General features: G+C 59.7%; 3 protein-coding genes across 7 annotated transcripts in view; 2 read left to right on the top strand and 1 right to left on the bottom strand.

Moving 5' to 3' along the window:
- The window catches only part of SBNO2 (strawberry notch homolog 2), a 42,280-nt gene extending 31,903 nt beyond the window's left edge, over positions 1–10,377 (top strand). For all 5 annotated transcript variants that reach the window (XM_070374268.1, XM_070374269.1, XM_070374267.1 and 2 more), the window contains 22 exons: positions 7–150; positions 1,435–1,552; positions 1,809–1,914; positions 2,295–2,448; positions 3,069–3,245; positions 3,498–3,595; positions 4,298–4,380; positions 5,225–5,416; positions 5,625–5,794; positions 6,225–6,356; positions 6,789–6,924; positions 6,998–7,110; positions 7,211–7,282; positions 7,379–7,487; positions 7,603–7,677; positions 7,793–7,936; positions 8,033–8,127; positions 8,219–8,311; positions 8,451–8,582; positions 8,759–8,835; positions 8,921–9,111; positions 9,208–10,377. In XM_070374268.1, coding sequence (XP_070230369.1) covers positions 7–150; positions 1,435–1,552; positions 1,809–1,914; positions 2,295–2,448; positions 3,069–3,245; positions 3,498–3,595; positions 4,298–4,380; positions 5,225–5,416; positions 5,625–5,794; positions 6,225–6,356; positions 6,789–6,924; positions 6,998–7,110; positions 7,211–7,282; positions 7,379–7,487; positions 7,603–7,677; positions 7,793–7,936; positions 8,033–8,127; positions 8,219–8,311; positions 8,451–8,582; positions 8,759–8,835; positions 8,921–9,111; positions 9,208–9,695 — 3,099 coding nt within the window. In that variant the 3' untranslated portion in view covers positions 9,696–10,377. The remainder of the gene's footprint in view (positions 1–6; positions 151–1,434; positions 1,553–1,808; positions 1,915–2,294; positions 2,449–3,068; positions 3,246–3,497; positions 3,596–4,297; positions 4,381–5,224; positions 5,417–5,624; positions 5,795–6,224; positions 6,357–6,788; positions 6,925–6,997; positions 7,111–7,210; positions 7,283–7,378; positions 7,488–7,602; positions 7,678–7,792; positions 7,937–8,032; positions 8,128–8,218; positions 8,312–8,450; positions 8,583–8,758; positions 8,836–8,920; positions 9,112–9,207) is intronic.
- A 1,310-nt stretch (positions 10,378–11,687) lies between these two features.
- GPX4 (glutathione peroxidase 4) lies at positions 11,688–14,080 on the bottom strand. Its single transcript, XM_070374860.1, has 7 exons — positions 13,934–14,080; positions 12,852–12,946; positions 12,630–12,774; positions 12,338–12,489; positions 12,203–12,227; positions 12,005–12,064; positions 11,688–11,932 (listed from the first exon to the last, which is right to left on the bottom strand). The coding sequence occupies exons 1-7, from the start codon at positions 14,015–14,017 to the stop codon at positions 11,900–11,902; spliced, it is 594 nt and encodes a 197-aa protein (XP_070230961.1). The 5' UTR covers positions 14,018–14,080; the 3' UTR covers positions 11,688–11,899.
- A 5,044-nt stretch (positions 14,081–19,124) lies between these two features.
- POLR2E (RNA polymerase II, I and III subunit E) lies at positions 19,125–23,673 on the top strand. Its single transcript, XM_005890455.3, has 7 exons — positions 19,125–19,350; positions 20,773–20,947; positions 21,759–21,874; positions 22,223–22,303; positions 22,658–22,716; positions 22,829–22,907; positions 23,014–23,673. Exons 1-7 carry the CDS (start codon positions 19,294–19,296, stop codon positions 23,077–23,079), a joined length of 633 nt encoding a protein of 210 aa, XP_005890517.1. The 5' UTR covers positions 19,125–19,293; the 3' UTR covers positions 23,080–23,673.
- The last annotated feature ends 2,098 nt before the right edge of the window (positions 23,674–25,771 follow it).

The following is a 25,771-nucleotide window of genomic DNA, read 5'->3' as shown; positions in this document are numbered from 1 at the left end:
CCCCAGATCAAGTACGGCGACAACACTACCTCAGAGGGCGTCCTCTTCGCCACCTACTCTGCCCTGATTGGTGAGAGCCAGGCGGGTGGGCAGCACCGCACGCGCATCCGGCAGATCCTGGAGTGGTGCGGGGAGGCCTTCGATGGCGTGGTATCCTCGATGGGATGGGGGCGGAGCCAAGCGCAGAGGCGGGGCTAGAGGGGCAGGGTCTAGGACAGGGGGCTGGGAGACCCTGACAAGTCCCATCCTGGCAGGCTCTGGAGAGGTGGAAGTGCGGGAGGAATTCCCGGCAGGGAGGGTCTGGTGTTGCACGCTCGCCCTCAGTGACCGTTGCTACCCGTCCCTGGCTGTCTGCCTAGGCCTCCTGGCTTCAATGGGCCGGACCCATGTCCACAGGGTCAGGGTGGTGGTGGCTGAGACACTCCAGGCGGTGAGACTCAAGGCCTGGAGAGCACTTCCTGCCCTGTCCTCATCCACCTCCCTAGTAGTGGAGCTGAGTGGGCCGGCTAGGCCAGGCGATCCAAAGGGGAGCCAGGCCAGAGGGCCCCCCTGCCCCAGCTTGGCCAGCTGGTGTGGGTCCCAGGCCTCTCTCCCTCCTTTGCTCTTAAGTCTGAGATCACTTCCTTTTTGTTCACACCAAACTGTAGGAAAATGAAGTGTAGGAGAGTATAAGCTAGAGTCTGATGTTTGTGTCCTGTCCACCTCTTCATGTTTCCACATACTCCTTTTACCAGTAACAATCTTCCAGAGGACCCACCTTGGCCTCCCTACAGCTTGGGCATTCAAGGGCCACAACTTCTCCTGGGGATTTCTGCAAGGGCCCACAGAGGATCCTCAAGCTCTATCCTCCCAGGATCCACCCTTGTTCCCAGAAGTGGGGTGGCTATATTCTCTGGGGGCTCCCCCTCCCTCTTGATGAGAGGAGACCTGGGGTCCTCTGCTCACAGGGCGAAGTCTGTACAGAGGCCCTCAAGCAAGACACAGCAGCAGGTCTACTGATGCATCAGCTTAGCAACAGCATGAAAAATAACAAGGTTGATCTCACACCCGGGGGCAGCCTGTCGGCATCAGGCTAACCTTCTCACCCATGTTCCCACAAGTTCTCCTTCGACCTTCTGTACATTTGTGTGGACACGTGTGCACACACATGGCACTCACACCTTGTCTTTCAGATAGGTTTGTGACAGACTTGTTCATAACTTGCTCCTCTGAAAACATGAAGAACTGTCTATGTTTTCCAACTCCTGTGAACATCACTGGGGTCTAGAGGCTGTTTTCCAGTGGCCCTGGTGGCCTCACACCCCAAGGACCCCGCCCTGTGGCCAGAGACCCCAGGCACCTTCTGGAGTTCCCCCAGCCAGGAAGGGAGGCAGTGTGGTGGGTCTGTGGGGTGGCCTGCCTTCCAGAACAGTCCTTAACCCATGCCCAACCCAGATTGTGTTCGACGAGTGCCACAAAGCCAAGAACGCAAGCTCCACCAAGATGGGCAAGGCCGTGCTAGACCTGCAGAACAAACTGCCCCTGGCCAGGGTGGTCTATGCCAGCGCCACAGGTGAGGGCCCACTCATCGATGGGTGATACCTGCCCCAGCGCAGCTGTAGGGGCATCCAATCTGCAGCCCAGCTCCTGCCAGCCACCTTGCAGCCTGTCTGCAGAGATACCAGCCCCTGTCACTCTGCCCACTGGCTGTGGGCACTTTTCCAAGAGCCTCAGGTCCTTGTTGCTGGCCCTCATGCCATTTCTGGGACCCCATCCAAGGCTGCCAACCTAGCCAGGTCAGAGGAGCTGACAGTGGCCCCCTTCCCCAGGTGCCTCTGAGCCCCGGAACATGATCTACATGAGCCGCCTGGGCATCTGGGGTGAGGGCACGCCCTTCCGGACCTTTGAGGAATTTCTGCACGCCATTGAGAAGAGGTGCGCTCTTCATGTCCACGTGATGGAGGTGGGGCCACAGAGGGCCCTGCTTGTCATATGTAAAGGTGCACCCCTCCCACTCACTCTCCTGTAGCAACCAGGGGGGGTTTAGAATGAAAATTCCATGCTTTGTCTGCCTAGTACTTCCAATCATCTCAGGATAAGGGCCTTCCCCTGCCTCCTGCCAAGGTAGACCACTTTCTCTTTCCAAGGTGCACCCACAGGGCCTTTGCATATGCTCCCTGCCCCACACACCGCACCCTGTGCACCTAGTCCTTCCTCACTCTCCACAGTGACAGCCCCCACCTCGCTGGCTCCATCTCTTGGGACCCAGCATGTGGTCCCTAGCTGGCACCCAGGCAGCCTGTGCTTGCCCACAGGGGTGTGGGCGCCATGGAGATTGTGGCCATGGACATGAAGGTCAGTGGCATGTACATCGCTCGCCAACTCAGCTTCTCTGGTGTCACCTTCCGCATCGAGGAGATCCCGCTGACCCCGGCCTTCGAGCGCATCTATAACCGGGCAGCCCTGCTGGTAAGCCTCTGACCTAATGGACAGCCTTGGTGTCCCCTTGGAGTTCTGCCTCATCACCTTCAGTGTCTGCCCTTGAGGGCACCACTCAGATTAGTAAGACTGTAGACAGGAGGAAGCGGCTGACCCACCCACCTCATCCTTGGCGGGAGCCCAGCATCTCAATCCCATTCTAGCTGGGGATTCTGTCGGACTCCCCTCCCCACTTTGCCCCCAGGTGTGATCCAGAGCTTCAGGCTCTCTCTGTGGGGCCGTTCTAGGTGTTACAGGGTGTGGAACAGCCTCTCTGGCTCCACCAGGTCAACACCAAGAACCCCCTCCCTGGTGACAACTACAGATGCCCCAGACATGGCCCGCTGTCCCCTGGGGGCCAGTGGCAGGAGGCGGGCAGGGCAGATATCCCCACCACTCTGGAGGTGTTGTCCATTTACCCTCTGATTACATGAGTGCCATTTTCACTGTGGCTTTCTGAATGTTACACATTTTGGATTTTTGGCATTTCTGACCATCCAGCTATCGCCAGGGCCTCTGTATAGCCCCACTTACAGCCCCCATCCTCTGGCCCTACATTTCTGTAGGGCAGGGGCTGGCAGTAGCAAGCTGAGCTGGGCATGTCGTTGCAGTGGGCCGAGGCCCTGGGCGTGTTCCAGCAGGCAGCCGACTGGATCGGCCTGGAGTCGCGCAAGTCCCTGTGGGGCCAGTTCTGGTCAGCCCATCAGCGCTTCTTCAAGTACCTGTGTGTGGCTGCCAAGGTGCACCGGCTGGTGGAGCTGGCCCAGGAGGAGCTGGCCCAGGACAAGGTGAACTGGGCTGGGCTGAGTCCCTAGAAAGAAGCAGGCACAGGCTTATGTGGAGATTGGGGTTGTCTGGGAGCTGAGGCCAGCCATTGGTGCCAGGTTAACATCCCAGGGGATATGGGCTTGTTGGGGTTTGGCAGCCTGAGTAACACAGGGGAGGGGAACGGAGTAACAGGTCAGCCCCAGGTTCCCAGCTGCAGGGGCAGGTGTGGGGGCAGGGGTGCCAAGCCTGCTCACACACACCCACCCCCGCAGTGTGTGGTCATCGGGCTGCAGTCTACAGGTGAGGCGCGGACCCGGGAGGTGCTGGGCGAGAAGGAGGGACAGCTCGATGGCTTCGTGTCCGCTGCCGAGTGAGTGACACATTAGGGCCCTTTCCCTGTGTGACCAACCCTGGGGCCTGGCCCTGCCTGTGACCCCAGCCGAAGGAGCCGACTCCGACCCTCAGAGACCTTAGGTCCAGCCCAGGTTATAAAGCCAGAAGGGGTAACCATGGGGACCTAGGACTCGGTGGGCACCAGCCCAGGGTCCTGAGACTTTTATCGAATGAGGTTTTCCCAGCCTTGCCCCCTGCATGCGTACTGGGCTGATTCAAGGACTGCACAGATTTTAGGGACTGTCCCTGGTGGTTCTTAAAGCCCCTGGCCTCCCTTCTCATCCTGGATGAGGATCCCAGCACAAGGCCCCTTGTCCGCTCTGCCTCATCCCGTCTCTTCCCACATGGTCCAGCATGTCCTTCCTTCCCCTGGGCCTCCCACCCTGGGATGCCCCCCTTCTACTTCAGAGCCATCAGCACTTGCAGGCAGAGCCCCACCCAGCCCCCCACCTGTATTTCATCCATTGCCCACCATGTGTGGGTAGGACCCCAGTGGGACCCCTGCCCGGTCCCTGCAGCTCCTTCCCTCTCTTACCCATCTTCTCTGAGCCCCTGTGCCCAGACCCACCCTTTGGGGCCCCTTGGTGCTAGGCGTCCACTCTGCAGAGTAGCCCTTAACACATGGGACCCAACCCCTCCATGTCTCCCAGTGAAAACAAACTCTGTGTCTCACTTTCAGAGGCGTCTTTTTGTCGCTAATTCAGAAGCACTTTCCTTCGACCAAGAGAAGGCGAGAGAGAGGAGCAGGCAGTAAGAGAAAGCGTAAGTGCCCACTGCCTGGACCTTGTGCCTATGGCCCCTCACTGCTCCTGCCGGTCCTCCAGCCTCCCTCCTTTCTGACCCTCGACCTGGGTTGGTGTGCTGCCACACAGCCACATGGCCTGAGCCCGTCCCCACCCTAGCTCTCCAGCGCAGCTGCTCAGTCAGCAAAAAACCCCAGTGCTGCAGGATGATGGTGTGGCTAGTGCATCCCCAAGGCCTCCAGCCTCATCCCCAGAAGGCAGGGCCTCGTATTCCCCAGGTAAAAGTGAGCCTGAGGCTGAAACTGCACTGGTTCAGGGGACCAGGATGGGGCTCATACAAAGCACCCCAGGATAGGGGAGTGGCCCGAGCACCTACCTGCAGGCACACACTGCACCCTGTTCTTGCAGGCAAAGGCTGAGCATCCTCTCATCAGGGGGAAGTGAGGCTCAGAGAGACCAAGCAACTCACCTGAGAGCACACAGCCAGCCTTGGGGCCCAGTCCTGCCCCTCTGGCTGGGAACACCCTGCAGGGTGTCTGGGACAGTATCCAGGTTACTTGGGCCCCTGGACTGCCACCCCCCAGGGCTTGGGCATGTCCTCTGGCCTACCCACCCAGTGCCACCTTGTGAGGTGGGGCACGTGGCCTCCCCGGGCACCACCCAAGGACACACTGCTATGTCAGGAAGTCTGGCAGGGTCGGTAACACGTCCCCACCACCAGCAGCGCCCAGACATGCCACAGCTGCACAGGGGGAAAGGGCTTGGGCTATAAGCCCTAACCATCCAGGCATGCAGCCTGTCCATGGACCACTGGGAGTCTCCCTGGGACCAGGCTGCAGTGACCCTTGACTGCTCCCCTGCAGGGCGGCCACGGGGCCGTGGGGCCAAGGCACCCAGGCTGGTGTATGAGGCAGCAGGTGTGATCCGCATTAGTGACGACAGCAGCACAGAGTCGGACGGTGGCCTGGACAGTGACTTCCACTCCTCCCCCGAGTCCCTGTTGGACGACGATGTGGTCATCGTGGATGCCATCGGGCTCCCAGCCGATGACCGCGGTGAGGCCCAATGCCGCCTTCCCCATCCTTGCTTCTCATGCTCTGAGCAGGAAGTCAGGGGCACATGAGCAGGAGCAGCCAGGGGTTCGGGGAAAGATTCTAGACCCCCACTACCCATGGACTCCCTCACCCTTGAGGGCCCAGGGAGGGGAGCAGGGCTGTGGACAGGCAGCCTGGCCCAGTTCCCCCTGACCCTCTGGCCCCACAGGCCCCTTGTGCCCCCCACAGCGGGACCTGCATGGCCCCGGAGTCCTGGAGCGGGTTGAGCGGCTAAAGCAGGACCTGCTGGCCAAGGTGCAGGCGCTGGGCCGGGAGCTGCCAGTCAACACCCTGGATGAGCTCATTGACCAGCTGGGGGGCCCAGAGTGCGTGGCCGAGGTGAGCTCTGGTGCCCCCTGGTGGCCAGCTTGGTGGGGGTGGCTGCTGGGTCCAGTGTCCTGCTCTCCCCTTCAGGCAGTGCTGCCCAGGCCCAACCCCCAACCCCCCTCCCTTTCCCTTCCTCTCCCCCTGTGTGCCTGCGCGCTTTCCCGGGACGGGCCCTGGTGCCACCTCAGATCTGTGTTGGTCCTGTGTGGTCGGGTTGCAATAAAAAGACTCAGGAAGATGTAGTGACCGTGCCTGCTGACGACCCCATGGGTACCCGAGCCTAGGGAGAGGCCAGGTTCTGGCAGCCCCCACCACCCACCCACACCCAGGAGCCCCAGGAGCCAGGTGGGGGGACAGATGGGGAAACTGAGGCCCATGGGGACCAGCCCCTGGGTGGCCACACCAGCTGACAACCTGTCCTCTCTCCCCACCACGGCCATAGATGACCGGCAGGAAGGGCCGTGTAGTGTCCAGACCTGACGGGACGGTGGCGTTTGAGTCACGAGCGGAGCAGGGTCTCTCCATTGATCACGTGAACCTCAGGGAGAAGGAACGCTTCATGAGTGGGGAGAAGGTGGGGGCCCTGGGGCACCCCGGGTGTGGCTGCATGTGGGCTGAGAGGCGCAGGGCTCTTGATAGACTGGCTGGAGGACCACCAGCTGTGTATAGGGGTGTGTGCTGTGCTTGTGTGCCTGAGTGGGCCCCCAGCCCTCACCAGTCCCACTTTCAGTTTGAATCGTCCAGGCCCTCTGTCAGTGCCTAGCCCGCTGATGCTGAGCCACCCCATGGGAGCTGATGTCTGCAGGGCCAGCAGACTCTAGGGGTGCCTCAGGATGGTCCTGACTCTAAGCCCACAGAGGCCCCTCAGGGACACACATACCTGACCTTCTTGTGTGGGTCACCCTGAATGCTTCCAGTTAACCCAGGGCACATGGGGTGTGGGGCAAGGTGGAGCAGGCTGCCCGCCCTGCCACCCCTCTGATCCATCCCCGACCCTGCGTCCCAGCTTGTGGCCATCATCTCAGAGGCCTCCAGCTCCGGTGTCTCCCTCCAAGCTGACCGCCGGGTGCAGAACCAGCGGCGCCGGGTGCACATGACGCTGGAGCTGCCCTGGAGCGCTGACCGAGCCATCCAGCAGTTTGGTGAGCCCTGCTCCCGACCCAGGCCACGCCCCAGGGGGCCCACCTGGTCCCTAAACACCTCTTCTGCCTCCAGGCCGGACCCACCGCTCCAACCAGGTCTCTGCGCCGGAGTATATCTTCCTCATTTCAGAGCTGGCAGGGGAGCGCAGGTTTGCTTCCATCGTGGCCAAGCGGCTGGAGAGCCTGGTGAGCCTTAGGCCGGGGGCGGGCTGGTAGCTCCCCAAGTGGGGCGGGCCAGGGAGGAGCAACATATGAGTAACATGTGACGGCCTCCCATCCTGGGCAGGGGGCTCTGACCCATGGGGACCGCCGTGCCACTGAGTCCCGGGACCTGAGCAAGTACAACTTTGAGAACAAGGTACCCAAGGAGGTGGGGCCCAGGAGAGGAGTGTTCCCGGGGTGCTGAGACCTGGGGTGCCCTGGTCTCTGACATGGCCCTTGGGCCTCCCCGCAGTATGGTGCCCGGGCGCTCAGCTGTGTCCTCACCACCATCCTAAGCCAGACGGAGAGCAAAGTGCCACTGCCCCAGGGCTACCCTGGAGGGGATGCCGCCTTCTTCCGTGGTGAGCTGGTAGACCCCCCCACACATACACACCAGGGGCACAGGAGACACTGGTGGTGAGGGGGAGCCCTGGTAGGCTGTGGCCAGCAGTCGTGCGAGGCTCCCCCTCCCCACAGACATGAAGCAGGGGCTGCTGTCAGTGGGCATTGGCGGGCGCGAGTCCCGGTCCGGCTGCCTGGACGTGGAGAAGGGTGAGTCCCTCACTGGCTGGCACCTCCAGGATGGGGAGGAGGGGGCGGATATGAGGGGAGAGGGGGAGACAGGGAGGCTGCCTGGACATAGCCTGAGGCACCCTGCCATCCGCAGACTGCTCCATCAGCAAGTTCCTGAACCGCATCCTGGGGCTGGAGGTGCACAAGCAGAACGCACTCTTCCAGTACTTCTCCGACACCTTTGACCACCTTATTGCCGCCGACAAGAGGGAGGGCAAATACGACATGGGCATCCTGGGTGAGCCCTGGGGGGATGCCCTCCCCTGGGCCCGGCCCCAGACTACCACTCGCCCCACTCACCCGCTCGCCCCACTCACCCGCTCGCCCTCTACAGACCTGGCCCCTGGCATTGATGAGATCTATGAGGAAAGCCAGCAGGTGTTCCTGGCACCTGGACACCCGCAGGATGGACAGGTGGTCTTCTACAAGGTGAGCAGCCCTGCCCCTCCCCGCCCCACTCACTGTCCCTTCCCGCCCTGTTCACTGCCCCTCCCATCACCTGACACCTGCGTGCCCGCAGATCAGTGTGGACCGTGGCCTGAAGTGGGAAGAGGCCTACGCCCGGTCGCTTGAGCTGACGGGCACCCACGACGGCTTCTACATCTCCTACAAGGTGGGCCCTACAGCAAACCCCCAACGCTCTCCCAGGGGCAGGAGCCAGGCTGGTGGGTTGGCAGGGGAGGGCGGTGGCCATCCTCATGCCGTCTCGCTTGACATGCCTTCTCGTATATGTGGTGCACTGCCCCATCCAGGTCCGCGGCAACAAGCCCAGCTGCCTGCTGGCCCAGCAGAACCGCGGCAAGCTCTTCACCGTGTACAAGCCCAATATAGGGCGGCAGAGCCAGCTGGAGTCCTTGGATAGCTTGAGCCGGAGGTTCCGCCGGGTAGGTCCCCGGGGCACCTTCTGTATCCTTAATGCTCCAGTGTCCAGCAGCCCCCAGGCTGCTCTGGCCACTAGGTGGGGGATGAGCAGCCCTGGGTCCTTTGCACCGCAGTTTCCCCCGACTGGCTAGGGAGCGCAGACAGGCTCTTGCAGGGGCTCAACCCACTGTGTCCACAGGTGACGGCAGAGGAGGCCAGGGAGCCCTGGGAAAGCAGCTACACCTTCTCGCTGACGCACTGCAGCCACACCACATGGTGAGGGCCCGGGGTGGCCTGGGGGGACTGTTGGGGGCACGCGCTCGCTTGCGCAGCAGTTGGTTTGAGCCGCGGTCCCCCACAGGAACCGGCACTGCCGGCTGGTGCAGGAGGGCAAGGACTGCGCGCAGGGCCTGCGGCTGCGCCACCACTACATGCTGTGCGGGGCCTTGCTGCGCGTGTGGGGCCGCATCGCCGCCGTCATGGCCGACGTCACCAGCAGCAGCTACCTGCAGATCGTGCGCCTCAAGACCAAGGACAAGAAGAAGCAAGTCGGTGAGTCAAGGCACCAGCGGGCTGGGGGAGGTGGGCGGCCTCAGCCCCGCCCAGCAGGCCCTGATGCTCCAGCCCCGCTCCACACCGCCCCCACAGGCATCAAGATCCCGGAGGTCTGCGTACGTCGGGTCCTGCAGGAGCTGCAGCTGATGGATGCCGACGTGAAGCGCAAGCAAGCGCGCACTCGGGGTCTCCTCGCGCCGCCTTCCACCCCACGCCCCCTTGCTTTGCCCTTCGGCCCCGGTGAGGTCCTGGACCTCACATATAGCCCGCCGGCCCAGGCCTTCCCCGCGCCCTCACCATTCACCTTCCCGGCCCTGGGCCCCGGCCCCGGCGGCCAGCTGCTGGGCGCCCCCGACACCCCCGACGCCCCGGCTGACCCCGTGGCACTCCTGCACCAGGGCTGCGAAATTAACTTCAAGGAGGTGCTGGAGGACATGCTTCGCTCCCTCAACGCCGCGCCACCCGCCGAGCCGCCCGGCCCTCTGGGCCCTCTGGGTGCAGGGGCTGCGGGCGCACCGGCAGGTGGAGCACCAGAGCGGCAGAGCGTCATCCAGTTCAGCCCCCCCTTTCCCAACTCCTAGGTCCAGGCATCCTTTCCGAACGAAACTTATTTATCCGTAATAGGCTCCCGTCTACACGGGGAAGAGGGTGGCTAGCCGAGCAGGGCCAGGACCCCAGCCGACTACTGAGAGGAGCAGGGCTAGGGGCCCCTTGTCCAGCCTCCCGAGGCCTCTATTGCAGTGCCTTCCCGCCCGGTGCCTGGGCAGATCCCCCAAATGCTGTCCGCCCTGGGGGGCCCTCCAGGGCCTTGCCTGGTGGGCAGTGGCCTAGTGCAGCCCCCACTCAGGATACTTGGGGCCAGGCAGGGCCTAGAGTGGCGGCCCTTCTTCTCTGTGCCTCTATCCTCTACTGCCCCACTCCAGGCCTGGGTTGGGGCTCCCACCCCACCCACCTTAGAAGGCCCGGTCAGGCCTGTACCCCTGACATCCACAAAACTGGGTGGCCCCAAGAGCTGGAAACTCAGGAAACCCCAGGTGCTCAGGGCCCCACCGCTTCTGGGGGGCTCCAAGGGGCAGATCCCCTCTTAATATATGCAACCCCTCCCTGCTCTCTGTGCCCTAAATTATTGTCCAGCCACCTCTCAGGGGCCTGGAATCCCTGCAGAGCTGGTGGCTGGCCCCCTGGTTTCTATGTGTATTTATAATTAATTCAAGTGTATATATGTAAAGAGATCTTTTTTTAAATATATGTGCCTTTTCACTACTTCCCAGGCTGTCTGCTGCTGCTATCTGCAGGGCAGCGGGGCGGGAGGTGGGGCAATGGTGGTGGGTGTGCACTGCATGTTCCTTCCCAGTGGGGTGTGGGTGAGATCAGAGTGACTTCTGGCCCTCATCTCTGCCAGCTCATCTCACCGACGATGGCACCTGGCCTTGTGGATGCCTGGGGCTAGGCTAGGGGAAACCCCACCCCACTGGGCCCTTTGTCCAGTATGATCCTGGCATCCCCGCAGCAGGCCAGTTGCCTCTGAACTGACTATACCAAGCCCCTGGAGCCTTGGACCAGATACCCTGCTCCCTGCCCACTTGAGATGTGACCCGCCCACCCATCCCACCCCACCCCCATCCCACCCCTCCCCAGGCCCCTCTTGGTGATGCTGAGTCCTGTTCCTTAGAACCCCTTGATCTGAACTGACTGCCATCTCTGCCTTGGTTTCTTCCCAGGTCTGCTCCAGATGGTGTTGGGTATGGCAGGCAGGGCAGCCCAGGGACAGGAGAGCCCAAGAGTTGGGCTCAGTCTGGAAGGCAGGACGGGATGCCCAGCTGTTCCTGGAAACTGGGGAGCATGCCCAGCCCATAGCCTGGAAGTTGGAGAGGGACTAGGGAGCAGTCAGGAGACCCTGCTATAAGCCGCCAAGGGTGGTGGAGGTGGCTCTTGACCCTCCATCCAGACCCAGCCAGTCCCCTCCCTCATAGGTCCCCCACTCCTGGGGGAAGGCTGCTGATCTTTCTGGCTGGTGGAGGCAGGAGAGGAGCCAGCTCAGCCATTCTACAGCTGTCTGCCCGCCCCCCACTCTCACAGGATGGCCCCTTTGAGCAGCAGGCAGGCTGTACCCACCCACAGCCCTTCCCGGGGAGTGGGGCTGCATCCGCCAGGTGAAGCCCATGGGCAGGCCTGATGCCCGGACTCTGTGTCTTCGTCACAAGGCCAGCATGGTGAGCAGGCCCTGCCAGGCATGGCTCGGTGCTCAAACCAGCTTGGCCTGATGCCCAGCCTGGGTGCAGCGGGCCTCCCAACAGCAGGGTCACCAGCCCAAGTCCCCTGATGTCCCCACACCTGGGTACACTGGAGGAGACCAAGGCTGAGAGCAGTAGCCAATGAGGAGGCATTATCTCCTCCAGCGGCTGGGCCGGGCTAGGCTGGGCTGAGGAGATTAGCAACCCCAGGCAGGACAGGTGGAGCCCTCTGAATCCTGAAGGAACTCCACCTCCCACTTGCCCCCACCCCCCTCAGCCTAGGGAGTTGATGACACCTGCCCCTGAGCCCTGGGTTAGCAAAAGCCAGGAGCAAGCCAATCTGTGTTGTACATTTTATTCCCACAAGGCAGCCAGAGGTGGGGTTGCCAAGCCGCAGCCAGGCCAAGGGACCTTCCTCCGGAAGGAGTGCACGCCAGGTTCTCAGGTCTGCCCCACCAGGGGCTGGTTTTCAGACAGACCGTCATAGGCACCGGGGGAAGGCTCCTCGGAACACAGGCAACAGGCTTGGGTAGGGGCAGCACCTTGTGGAGCTAGAGGTAGCACGGCAGGTCCTTCTCTATCACCTGCGGGGGAGAAGGGGGTGAGGGATGCCTTTTCCCGAGTCCCCCCAGCGGGCTCCCCAGACAGGCACCTACCAGGGGCTCTTCCATGGGACCATACCGCTTCACCACACAGCCGTTCTTGTCAATGAGGAACTGCAAGGAGGCCACCGTGGGGCTGAAGTGAGCTAGTGGCCCCTACCTGCCGTCCCCATGGCTCTGGACTCTCAAAGCAGTACATCTGTGGCTGGTGGCTGTGTCTGTCCACCCCGCCAGGGCCCCTAACCCCCTTACCTTGGTGAAGTTCCATTTGATGGCGCTACAAAAGAAGCATGAGGTTGTGAGGAATCCCCTGGCAGTTGCAGATCCCCTCTCCACTGCCCTGGGGAAGCCATCCTGTCCTCCCCTGTCCCCCAACCCCCAACTCACTTTCCCAGCATGCCTCTCCCCTTGGGCTGGACTTTCATCCATTTCCACAGAGGGTGGGCGTCGTCCCCATTTACACAGATCTTGCTGAACAAATCGAATTTGACGTTATAGCCAGCGGCGAACTCTTTGATCTCTGCATTACTCCCTGGCTCCTGTGTAGACCCGGGTTGGGAGGTGGGGGTGAGTGGGGAGAGGCCTATACCCACTTCAGTCCCCGCTTCCACAGACAGCTCTTCTCCCCAGCCCGCACAAAGGGACACACAGGGACACCCAGGGCCAGCCAACGACGCACCTGCCTCCCAAACTGGTTGCAAGGGAAGGCCAGGATCCGTAAACCACACTCGGCGTATCGGGCGTGCAGGTCGACCAGCTGAGTGTAGTTTACGTCAGTCTTGCCTCATTGCGAGGCCACATTGGTGACGATGCACACGTGGCCCCTGGAGACGGGATGAGGCGGTCAGGTCAGGGCCACGACCTTACCCTCGCCGCCCCCACCAAATGGGCAAGGACCCACCGGTACTTGTCCAGGTTAACCATGCGCCCGTCGATGTCCTTGGCTGAAAATTCGTGCATGGAGCGAGCACAGCGCCAGTCGTCGCGGGACGCGCACTACAAGGCAAGGACTGGCTGAGCGGCCGACTGACCTCGGGGCGTGGCGCCCGCAGCCGTTCGGCCCACTCACCCAGCCCAGGGTACCTAAGGGAGAAAAACCCGGGCCCTGGGACTAAGCAAAATATGAGGCTCCTCCTCAAAGGCTCCCCTGTACAACACGGCGTATTGGGCCGGAGTCATTGAGACCTAGGGAAGCTCGGAACCCTGCCAGGTGCCCCACCGGATGGGGGAGGCCGCTGGGTGTGGGGGCCTCCGTGCGCACCGGGTCTTGGGATTCGGTGGCGCAGCCGCTCTCCCCGGCCGGGGGTCCCGCCAGCCCAGGGCTCTCAGGAGCTGGCCTCCTCCGCCGGGGGCGCGCCCTCCTGCGACGGCATATCCGAGCCCTCCTCCTTCGGGGGGCTCGGCGCCGTCGCCCGGCCGGCAAGCGGCGCCGCTGCCCGCGACGGCCCGGGGAGCAGGCGGCTGCGCGGCCCATGCCCGCAGGTCTCTGACTGAACTTGTGCCCACCGAGCGCCGGGCCCCGGGGACAAAGGGCCGGTAGCCAAGGGCGCCAGGCCGCTCCTCTGTGACGCCACCGCAAGGGGCCCCGGGGCGCGCAGGGCTGGGGAGGGGTAGTGACGACCCGCGGCGCGTGATCCCGGATTTCCACCCCTTCGGCCGCCCCCGCTCTCCAGGCCGCAGTCGGGGAGCCAGAAACCGACGGCGCCACCCTCAGCTGCCCCGATACAGGAGCCTGTGCGCGTCAGGGGCTTCAAACCGTGGGTTCCGACCGCCCAGCCCTGTCCCCGGCCCCCCGGACGCCGCCTCGGTCCCTGACCCAGACTCTGACCGTGACCCCACCCCCCACCCCCGCCCCCGCGCTCTAGCCCCGGTCCGAATGGCCGCGGGGGGGGGGGCGACCGGCGCCCCCCGCCCAAGGTCGCCAGAAGGCAGGTCGCGCGCCCGCCCAACGGCCCACTGGCCGGCCGGCGGCGCCGCACTCACCATGGTGCTGGCCAGGCCCGGCGCAGCCAGAGCCCCGCAGAGTAGCGCTGGCTTGAGCAGGCGGTACAGACGGCTAAAGCTCATCTCGGCGGTGGGGGGCTCGGGAAAGCAGCGCTCCTCCCCTCGCCGAACCGACCAATGGACGCGCGCCGGCGGGCCTCACCTCCCCGCCCTACGCCACGCCCAGCAACACTCTCACTGGTTGGATGCTCAGGCGTCGCAGACGCGTGCCCACACAAGCCAATGGGAGGCCGGAGTGAGGCTGGCGGGGCGGGGCCTGGGCCGGGCTGCGGTTTTTTTCGCTGTATGTGACTGCGCATGCTTATGCGCAGGCGGGCGGGCGGGTCTACGCGAGCGGCGCGTAGATGGGTTGCGGACAGTTATCCGCACTGAAGGATGCCCGACAACTTGAGATACTACTGGAAGCCCGTGGCAGCGGATCGGGGTGGTGGGGGGAAAGGTTGGCTCGAACTTTCAGAAAACATGCCTCAGCTTACTGAAAACGTATTTGTTTCTTTGAAATGTAAATAAAACCACGCTGGGCGTCGGACTACCCCGACTCGGGCTGCGGTGTCGCTACGAGGGCCTGGAGGTCACCGGCGGCGATAGGCCCGGATGGCGGTGGCGCTGCCGCAGGGATGCGCCATGAGCGCACGGCTGAAGGTTGCCGCCCTTGGACAGTGCAGGCTTAGCCGTTTATATAAGTGACACGTGAGCCCTGGGGGGGAAGGGAAGCTCGGGCAGTTACCTTGTGGTCCCGCCCCCTTCTCTGAGTGGACTGGCAGGTGTGTGCTTAGAAAGGAAAACACCAGAGAGATTTTTTGTCACTTCCAACGTGACACAGCACGAGTGCACGCGGTAGGGGACAGAGCGCCCGCTGATCTGGCTCCTGGAGCATTTCCCCTAGAGGCTCAGGCGTTGGGCCACCGGCCAGAGAGCAGGCCCATCCCATTCTCGGGACCTGAGTCACGGAATTCCACAGCCCGCCTGGCTGCCCCCCACCCTCAGCCGCGGAAGGACGTTGACCTGCGGCCTGAGGGTGGTTTCAGCTTGTGCTGTTGGTCAGTTTCTCTCTTCTTGGATCCTCCCCCGTGGACGTTTCTGCAGAGGTCTTGGGGGCAGGACTTTTGGGGCTGGGCTCATTTGGGGGAACGCCCCCACACACACATACACACACTTCCTGCAACCTAGGCCTGCCCCAGGGGTCTTAGTAGGCCTCATTTGGTGGCAAAGGGGACAGGATCCCTGGGGCCAGGTTGCCACACTCCTGTCTTGCACAACAGCCTTCATGTACTTATGCCTCTCAGCCTGATCAACCAGAGCCGGTGAGTTCTGAAGTCACAACGAGCTGGAGCCCTCATTGTCTCAGCTTAGCTATCTCACTTCTCAGGAAATGCCCCCTCACTTCCGCCGGGGGTGGGGGGCGGGCAGCACTGGGTGTCATCGCCCACACCAGCCAGTCTGAGTGGCCCTTAGAACGACACAGCTGTTCCTAGTTTCCCTTATGGTGGGATCTGTAACTTTGTCATGAAGATGGCCACCCTCTGACTGGTTACTTGAGGGTTTCCAGGAAAATAGCTTAGGATGACTCCCCCTCCCTGTGGAGCCCACTGCAGGGGAGACATGGGCAAGGTCTCACCCCATTCCTGACTTCATACTAGTTACAGTGAGAGCACAGGGGGCAGGACGAGCTGCTGGCTGTGGTTCCACTGGCTCTGGGAGGGCTTTGTGCCTGGGGATTCACTGCTTTTCCAAACATTCCTCCCCTTACAGAGGAGGCAGTGGAATCTTGGGGAAGCCCCAGCCAGACTCCAGGAAGGCTCCCCTGGTGGTGGCCTTTGAGTTTAAAATTCACAGGACATAAAATTCACCATTTTCACCAAAGCATACAGTGATTTTTAGAATATTCACAATGTTGTGGGACCATCACCACTACGCAATTCCAGAACATTCTTATCACCCCAAAATAAACTCCATCCCCGTTTGTAGTCACCCACCCCAACCCCTGGCCCCCACCATCTATTTCCTCACCCCGTTCAAACTCCTGTGAGTGGAATTAGACAGCACTTCTTTGCTTTCTATGTCACTTATGTCATTCGAAAAGAAACCCTGTCCCCATTACCAGTCTCCTCCATCTCCTTACCTCAGCCCCTGACAACCATGAATCTACTCTGTGTGGATTTGCCTGTCCTGGACTGTTCACATCAATGGAGTCATATACTGGTGGCCTCTTGTGTGAGGCTTCTCTCTATGAGCATCATGTTTTCAAGGTTCATCCACATTATAGTGTGTGTCAGTGCTGCTTTTCATGGCTGAGTAATATCCTATGATATGAATGGACTATATTGTGTTTACCCATGTATCCATTAATGAGTATTGTGCTGTTGTACCATTTGGCTTTGTGATGCTGTACAAGACTTTTTGCATGGGCTTGTGTTTTCATTTCTCCTGGGCATGCACCATGGAGTGGAATTGCTGGCTCACATGGTCACTTTAGGTGTTAAAAGGAGCTGCCAGGTTTCCCCACAGCTGCTGCTGGATTTCACATCCCTGGCCAGGAGTGTGGGGGTGGTGGCCTGATTTCTGGCCCCTGGGCTCTGCCAATTGGCAGAGCTGCATGGTGGCGGGTTCCCAGGAGAAAGTTGCAACTCCATGTCCCATTGCTGAGGTCATGCAGTCACAGGCAAAATTCTGATTCATAGGCGATGGGGTGGGGCCCACCTGCTTCTGTGAGCCCATTCTCCCCTCTTCCCTGCCCCAAGGAATAGCTGCTGCTGCTGCTAAGTCACTTCAGTCGTGTCCGACTCTGTGTGACCCCATAGACAGCAGCCCACCAGGCTCCCCCGTCCCTGGGATTCTCCAGGCAAGAATACTAGAGTGGGTTGCCATTTCCTTCTCCAATGCATGAAAGTGAAAAGTGAAAGTGAAGTCGTTCAGTCGTGTCTGACCCTCAGCGACCCCATGGACTGCAGCCTACCAGGCTCCTCCGTCCATAGGATTTTCCAGGCAAGAGTACTGGAGTGGGGTGCCATTGCCTTCTCCCCAAGGAACAGCAAGGTCACCTAACATCCCCTGCCACCCACACCTGGGCCTTCCCCGGCTAACCTCTAGGCTGCCCTCGGGAACTTCCAGCAGTTCTGCCCCCTCCCCCACTCAGATTTGCCCATCACCTAGCCAGACACTCTTTCTCCTGTCTTAAAACTCACTCTAGGACATCCCTGGTGGCTCAGTGGTTAAGAATCCACCCGCCAATGGAGGAGACATGGGTTCAATCCCTGGTCCAGGAAGATCTAACATGCTGGAGTAAGCCTGTGAGTCACAACTACTGAGTCCAGGCACCCTAGAGCCTGTGCTCTGCAACAAGAGAAGCCACTGCAATGAGAAGCTTGTGCACCACAACTAGAGTAGCCTCCACTTGCCACAACTAGAGAAAGCCTGTGCTCAGCAGCTAATACCCAATGCAGCCAAAAATAAAATAAATAAAACCGACTCTAGACTGCCTCTCTTTCTCCCCCGGTCATCCACATCTCCAATTTCTTTCCTCCCATAAAGAAAGTCCCCCTCCCTGGATCTGCCCTCTGTGGTCACAAACAGTGGCCCCTGGGCCAGTCCCCTTCTCAGTCTGCAGACCTGCTTTGACAGCTGCTCCATCCCCCCTCCTCCAGATACCTCCTTCACCTGGCTCCCTCTATTCTGTTTCAGGAACACTTAGGTAGTGCCAGCACCCTGCAGTCTTCAGCCAAGTACATATGCAGTGGGTGCTGTTCTTGCCCCTGTTCTACAAAGGGGGAGGGGAACATTGAGGCACAGAGAGGTTAAGTAATGTGCCCAGGTCACCCAGCCAGCACTGGAGCCCAGGTAGCCACATCTCTTTGCCTTCTGCCGTTTCCTTCCCCCTCCTCCCAGCTTCAGGGCTCAGGCCTGACTTCTGACGTGCTCCGTGACCTCATCAGACTCTCAACTCCAGTCTGCACTGTGAGCCCACAACACCCACATCAGCCTCCACTCCAAGCTCATCCTGAGTTTCAGGCTTGTACCCTACTGTCCCCTGGATGTCTCCCCGTAGGGTCCCCCAGGAGTCCCAAGCTCACTATGTCCAAAATCTGCTCCTGATCTGCCTCCTACGCCTCCCCACTGAGGTCTGTTCTTCCTCCTCTGCTTGTCTCTGTGTCTTTCCACATTCTGTCCACCTACAGATCCTGTGAGTGCTGCCTTCCAGACACCCTGGACCTACCCACAGCTCACCCTTCACTTGAAGCCTCATCTATCTCTGGCCAGGATGGTCCTCCCTAGCCCACTCCTTGGTCTCCCTGTTTCTGCCCTGTGGAGATGCTGAAAATGGCTGCAAACACAAACTTCTCAAACCCAACCAGCAAGGGCTCCCAAGATCTGCCCCACCTGACCTTCTGACCCACAGGCCTCCTTGCTGCCAACACACTAGGCCTCAGGGCCTTTGCACACGCTGTACCCTCCACCTGATACACTTTCCTCGACATCCCCAGGGCTTCTACCCTCTCACCCTTTGGATTTTTGTTGGAACCTTCCCTGACCACATTTGAGACTGCTCTATTTTTTTTTCCACAACACTGTCTCCTTCTAACACACTGTATCATTCACTTATGTCTACTGTTTCTGTCCTGTCTGTCCCTGGCATGTAAGGATGCTTGGTCTGTTTTGTTCCCCGTCCCTTTGGCTCATTAAATATTGAATCATTGAATTAATATATTACTGAATGAGAAGTTACTGACACAAGTAAGCTGGGCTTAGCAGGCCTGAGCAAACCTCCTGAACGAACTCGGAGGGGAAGGGCCGATGCAGAGGTTGTGCACTCTTGGGGTATCCAAACAGGGGCTGGGCTGGGCCTCAGGGGACAGGAAAGGGGGAGAAGAGAGATGGGTGCATTTCATAAGCACCAGGAACTATACCAAGCTCCTCCCAAGTACGACCATCTCTTTAGATCCTCTAAAATGGGGGACACTTTATTCTTTCCGTTATAAAACGGAAAACCGAGGCTCCTCTCACACCTCCTCCGACTCTCCAGATTCTAAACACTGTCCAGACTGAAGTTGAGCAAAAACCACCACTCCCGAGAGGTCTTGCGGTCAAAGCATCGCGAGAACTTCCGAGGGGCGGGTGGGCGGTGCTGTTTGAAAAGCTGCTCGCCCAACCAACAGCCGCTTTAGTAAGGCTGGGGCTGCCCTTGGCAGTGCCGCTCCCGAAGGTCGCTGTATTCAGGCGTTCGCCTGCGACAGCCGTGCCCGGGTAGACGACGTGTTGGGGGCCTGATCAGGACTCGGAGTAGGCACAGTGGGCGCGGGTCGTACCGGTCGCAGGCGCAGTGTGTGAGAGCGGCGGCAGTCATGGACGACGAAGAGGAGACATACCGGCTGTGGAAGATCCGCAAGACCATCATGCAGGTGATCCGCGCGGGGGCCGCCCTCCTTGGAGAACGCGGTGAGGGCGGGCCTGGCTGCGCCAGACGAACTGGGCACGCGGCGGCCGAGGCGTGAACGGCGGGTTCAGGGCCCACTGATGGTGACCAGCCTCTCCATCCGGGGCCGCGCGGCTGGAGCGGAGGAGTCGAGCCCCAGAGCCCCCCGAGAAGGGGTCAGGATCTCGCTCGAGCTGGAGGGAGGGAAGGCGGGACACGCTGGGCCGCCGTGTATTTGTGTTCCTGGAAGGTTGTGGTGTTACAGCCCCTGATCCTTGAAGTTCTTAATCAGTAAGAATTGATAACAGGCCAGACTAGAAGTTCAGGCAAGGCTTTGTTGGAGCTTATGCTGCAGCAGGAGGGAGCGAAAACAACAGGCGCCCTTCTTAGCTCGTCTTGAATGGGGTGAGGGTGGGCGCGGGTCCAGGGGTCATGCCAGAGTGATGACTTGGGTGGTCTGCCTACCCTCTGGGTGGTGCTGTGTGCAGGGATCACGCCTGGCACCCAGCTTTTGCTCCCGGCACCTCAGAAGTGGCAGTGGAGTTTTTTACTTTTTGTTGTCTATCATTTGCTCCAGCTGGGCCATTGCACAGTTATTTTTAGTCCCGCATAGTTTCTGGGTATTCTGTTGCTGGAGGAGATGTTTGTCCAAGTGCAGGCACTGCTGCAAAGGGTCCCAGCTCCCAGCCTGTCTTATCAGCACCACCTTAAGTGCATAACGCAGAATCCCGGGTTCTTGACGGTGGAAGGAACCCTGGGGCTGGTCTGACCCCTGTCTGGTGGTTACTTAGATGCCTTGCCCACCAACTCAGTCTCAGTGTCACAGCAGTCATACCAGCTTTTTCTGTATACCACATGCTTTAAGCCACCTTGTGAGAGGGGTCCAGTGTGATGCCTTGGGGACTTGATCAAGAGCACCCAGCCTCCTGGGAATTGTGTTGGAGCTAAGGCTGGGCTGTGACCCAGCCTCTCCAACACTTGGCAGAGCTACCCAAGACAGGGCTGGACGAGCTGCGCTTCTACCTGATGGTGTCCGGGCCGCGGGAGAGGAGACCCGGTCTCTAAGTGGAGACTCGGCGGGGGGGTGGGGGATGTGGGCAGGGCTGGGTGGCAGCTCCAACCTTCCTTTCTCTGTCCAGGTCCTCACCTAGTCTGTGTGCTCACAGAGCCCCAGTTTCTGAGCAGGACCTTGAACTCCTGGGCCTCACGCTTAGGCCTGGTTTCCCAGCCGACACCCTCCCGGCCTGCTGTACCTGTCAGACCTACATCCTGGGGCCTGGCTCTGGACTCAGCATCCCCGCTTGCATCCCAGGCCTTTCCCCAGTCTCCTCTGTGGTGGCCTCACCCACCGGAGCTCTGGCTGCTGTCCCATCTCCACTGTGCAATCACCTGCCCTTTCTCTCTGCAGCTGTGCCACGACCGTGGCTACCTGGTGACCCAGGATGAGCTGGACCAGACTCTGGAGGAGTTCAAGGCCCAATTTGGGGACAAGCCCAGTGAAGGGCGGCCGAGGCGCACGGACCTCACGGTACTGGTGGCCCACAACGACGACCCCACCGACCAGATGTTTGTCTTCTTCCCAGGTGAGGGCTGCTCAGGGCCAGCTCACAGCAGCCACCTGCTGTGCACCCCAGAGTCATGCACCCACCCTTATCCTTCTGTCCCCTGCCCTCCTTGCTGTGGGGACCCCTTCTCCAGCTTCCCTCTTCTCGATCACCCATCCATTCTCTCTGGGCCTAAAGATCACATTTCCAAATACAGTTTCATTCTGAGATTCTAGGGCCAGTACCCCAACAGAGGGACTTTGGGGGCAGAGTGGGTTAGTGGAATGGGAAGTGAGAGCAGCTTGCGGGGGTGGATGTACTGCACACAGACCGTGGGACCGCCTTAGGTGCTGACCTGCTGGGCTCCTAGGGTCCGGCTGTTCTGTGGTAGGCCCTGCGTGCTGCCAAGATCATGAGGACCCCCACTGCTGCAGCATGGAGATGGGTGGTCTGTGTCTGGCAGGACCATGCTTTCCGGGTCATCTCACCTCAGCTCAAACTCTGAGAACTCCAGCCCTTGTCTTATGAACTCCCAGACTAAACCACTTAATCCAGGGCTTCCCAAACCTCAGAGCCACTGAGTCCTGGGCAAGCCCAGACTCCCAGACCCCACTTCTAGAAGAGGTCCCCGAGGTCCAGGGCGCCTAGGGCACTGTCATCTCCCATGTGACCTGGAGGCAGCCAGCCCCTCCATTCTGGGAACCAGCGCCCAGTTCTTGCTCTGCACATGGGGAGGCTGAGGCCTGAGAGTGGGAGTGGCACCGCAGTGCCTTGGCAGAGCCAGGCTAGAATCTGGGTGCCCGATGGGAAGGGGCCCAGCAGCACAGACCAGCCTGTGCTCTGCCTGCAGAGGAGCCCAAGGTGGGCATCAAGACCATCAAGGTGTACTGTCAGCGCATGCAGGAGGAGAACATCACGCGTGCCCTCATTGTGGTGCAGCAGGGCATGACGCCCTCTGCCAAGCAGGTAAGCCCGCCCCACTGGGGTGGGATGGAGCCTGGCCAGCACCTCTGTCCCCAGGCCCAGGGACCGGCTGCCACACTAGCTCCCAGCAACCCTGGGAGCATCCTGACAGGTGCTCACCTTTCTTGATGTGAGACCAAGGCCTTATTACTGTGCTCAGAGCCTGGGCGGAGTTGGGTGGTGTTTCCCAGTTTATGATGCGAGATGTCTTTCTGAGCCACAAGGGTAAACCTTGCTCCACTTCCAGGGTGCCAGCTGCCCACGAGGAGGAGCTGGGTTGGGGTGGGCCTGGGGGCCACACAGGGGCGGGCAGCTGCCCCTGCTGCACTTGAGGGTTGATGTCTCTTCCAGTCCCTGGTTGACATGGCACCCAAGTACATCTTGGAGCAGTTTCTGCAGCAGGAGCTGCTCATCAACATCACAGAGCATGAGGTAGGAGTGCGGGAGCTCGGGTGGGATGAGATTGGGGACCCACCCCCCAGCCCCTCACCTTTTTAGGAACAGCAGACGTCCGGGGGCCCCCCAGTGTGGAAAGAAGGTAGGGCGATCCAGCCTTCAGTCAGGAGTTGGGGGGCGGGGTGCAGTTTCTATCTCTCCTGGAGCCCTGGCTCCCAGGATTGTGCCCTGTGGCCCATCTGCAGGGCAGGGTTGTAGGCTCCAGACACCACCCCCTCCCTCGCAGTGTGGAGTTAGGACTGGCGCAGACGCCTAGATCCCGAGCTGTACCCATCCCCTGGGGGCTCCCAGGGTCTGTGGTCCCATGGAGCCCGGGTTCTCTTCTCACAGCTGGTCCCGGAGCATGTGGTCATGACCAAGGAAGAGGTAACGGAACTGCTGGCCCGGTAGTATCCTTTCTGGCCCTTGACTGGGCCTAGCTCCTCTCCCCACCCTGCCTTTCACCCCGACCCCAGACCCCCAGTCAGTCCAGCAAGGCCTTTTCCCTGACCTGCTACCCAGTAAACTCCGAGAGAACCAGCTGCCCAGGATTCAGGCAGGAGACCCTGTGGCGCGCTACTTTGGGATAAAGCGCGGACAGGTAAGAAGCCCTCCCAGGGTGGAACTAGAGCCAGGGCTTCTGGGCAGGGCGGAGGGAACCCAGGCTGCTACTCCTGCACTGCTCCAGCTCTGCTTCCTGCCCCTAGGTGGTGAAGATCATCCGGCCGAGCGAGACTGCGGGCAGGTACATCACCTACCGGCTGGTACAGTAGCTGCTTGTGGACAGACAGCTGGCGTCGAGGGGCCAGGCAGTGGTGTTCATTCCACTCCTGTGAGCGTGCCACACCACTTCCCTCTCTGGAGGCAGCCCCAGTTCTGGCCTAGTTGTGCCCAGCTTCTGTGATGAACAGTCACAGATCACACGACTAACTGCCCGTTTTTCTGCCAGCATGTCCCCTGGGGGACAGAGAGATGGTCGTGACCACCCCCTCACCCTACCCCACCCCCGCCGCTCCTGGCCAGGAGTGTGGGAGCTGGTTGCCTTAGGAAACTTGCCTCTGCTTCTCCTGGATCCTAAGGCACTTTGCCTTGGGCCTTGGATCTGCCGTTCCTGGGCTGAGAGTCCCTGCAGCCTCTCCTGGATGCCAAGCCGTGGCCCTGGATCCCAGCTGACGGTGCCTCTGGAGGGGCCAGGACACCTCAGGGTGGCCCGGCATCCTCTGGCCTCCCCTCGCTGTGTCCCCCATGGTGGCCCTGATGCTGCCTGTCCAGGGGCTCTGAGGACAGTAGCAGTGAGAAGAAAACTGGAATTTGGTTGCTTTGGAATGCTGGGTGTCTTAAAGAATTAAAGCTATTTTGAGTAATAAGTTCACTCATCTGAAGACCAAGGCAAAACAACGCTGGGTTTGCTGTGAGCAGACTTGCTCAGGCTCTAGGCCACTCCACAGGGTCACTGCCCACTTCCCTGGAGGAGGCAGGGGTGGGGCTCCCGCACGCCCTCTAGCTTTGCTTCTTGGTGCTCTTCCATAGAAGTTGGGGGTCAGACCACCTAGTTTTCCTCTATACTAACTTCAGAGGCCTCCCTCCCCAGGCTAAGTGCCACTGTTTGTATTTCTAATTAATAGCTTCGTTGACGTGCGATCTACATACCATACGGTTCACCCGTTTAAAGTTCATGGTTCTGTGATTTTTAGTACATGCACAATTGTGCACCACAGTCAACTGTGGAACACTCCATCACTCTAAAAAAAAGCCCCATCCTGTTAGCAGTCACCCCAGCCCGACTACCACTAGCTCTGTCGATCGGCCTGTTCTGGACGTTTCCCACCATTGGAATCACACCCTGTGTGTCCTGTGTCTGCTTCTCTCCTGAGCATCGTGTTCTCAGGATCTGTCCACGTGGTAGCCGTGTCAGGGCTTCTCCTTTTCCTGGTTGAGGGACACTGTGTTTCTGCTTCAGTTGATGGACCCAGGTTGTTTCCATTATGAGTAGTGTTGCTGTGAGCATCCAGATACACATTGCTGTGGTTGTATTTATTTTTCTGGGTGTGGTGTGTACATTGGAGTAGAATTGGTCTTGCAGAAGCTCTGGTCACCCTTTGGAGAAGCTGTCAGACTGTCTTCCCTGTGGCTGCCCCATTTCTCATTCCTGAGCCCCATAGAGAGGTCCCACTGTCTCCACCTCCTTGCCAGCACTGGTTCTATGGCCTGGGGGATGGGGAGGGGGTACAGGGTGGCCAGTGGTGGCGCTGTGGTTCCGGTTCCCTTGCCAGGTGCTGTGGTGGTGAGCATGGGGCTTGCTGGCTGCCTGTGGGTTACCTCAGATACGTGTCTGTGCACAGGTCCTTTACCTCTTGTTTAACTGGGTTGTCTTCCATTACTGAGTTTCAGGGGTTCTTTATATATCCTAGGCACAAATTACAAAACGGTTTCCCCACATTTTATATCTCTTAGGTGTCCCCATGTAGTGTTTTTAGTTTTTGACTGCCTTGGGTCGTAGTTGCAACATGTGTGAAATTTTAGTTCCCCAACCAGGGATCAGACCACCTCCTGCTGTGCTGGCAGGTGGATTCTCAACCATTGGACCCCAGGGATGTCCATCCCCCTGTAGTCTTTATTTGTGGGTCTCAAATTCTGGGTTTACTCCTGGGCATCATGTGACCTGGGGTGGTCACTTTCCCACAGACAGATGGTGCTCTTGACGCTGTTTACTGAGGAATAGTGCTGCCCTGAGTCTCCACTCTCTTGGAGTGAACACATAGACCCATGTGAGTCTGTATGGAGATCCTCTTTTCATTGATAAATTTAGGTTTTTTTTTTTTTAATTTCATTTATTTTTAATTGGAGCATGATTGCTTTACAATTCTGTGTTGGTTTCTGCCACACATCAACATGAATCAGCCATAGGTATACATATGCCCCCTCCCTCTTGAACATCCCTTCCCAAAACTTAGAATTTAAAATCGTAATTTTACAGTACATCTTAACAGGCAAACAGGTCTCCCCTTTCTCCAAAACAGACATACATTGTTTTCCAAAACTGTCTCAGCCAGAATAAGCCAGATGTAGATGGACAAATTCTGTCTGATTCCATTTACTTGAGATCTCTAAGCAGTCAGGTCCACAGAGACAGAAGTAGATGGTGCTGGGGGGCCAGGGACTGGAAGGAGAGAGGGAGTTGGTGTTTCCTGGGGACCAGAGTTTCAGTTTGGGAAGATGAGAAAGTTCTGGAGATGACGGTGGGAATGGTTGCACAACTGTGTCAATGTGCTGTGCTTGTGAACTCTGCAGGTTAAAATGGCAGAAACAGTAAACGTGTAGTTTACAGTCTTGGATGTTCTTAGATTTTTACTCTTGCTAATGAACTCCAGAATCAGTGCATTGATTCCCTGAAAACTCCTTTTCTTCTGGTTGGGGGCCTAGTGGGGGGCGCTGGGTGCAGGCCTGTCCACAGGTGTGGGGCCT

The sequence above is a fragment of the Bos mutus genome, chromosome 7 (genome assembly GCF_027580195.1).
Source record: "Bos mutus isolate GX-2022 chromosome 7, NWIPB_WYAK_1.1, whole genome shotgun sequence".
NCBI classification, from domain to species: domain Eukaryota; kingdom Metazoa; phylum Chordata; class Mammalia; order Artiodactyla; family Bovidae; genus Bos; species Bos mutus.
The sequence above is the reverse complement of the archived record's forward strand: the minus strand, read 5'-3'. Positions and strand labels throughout refer to the sequence as shown.

Bases quoted from the DNA above. Each gene is read 5' to 3' on its own strand.
- POLR2E (XM_005890455.3), top strand. From the start codon at position 19,294: ATGGACGACGAAGAGGAGACATACCGGCTGTGGAAGATCCGCAAGACC. The intron at 22,304-22,657 runs GTAGGAGTGCGG...CTCTTCTCACAG, and splicing joins TCAACATCACAGAGCATGAG to CTGGTCCCGGAGCATGTGGT. The intron at 22,908-23,013 runs GTAAGAAGCCCT...TCCTGCCCCTAG, and splicing joins TTGGGATAAAGCGCGGACAG to GTGGTGAAGATCATCCGGCC.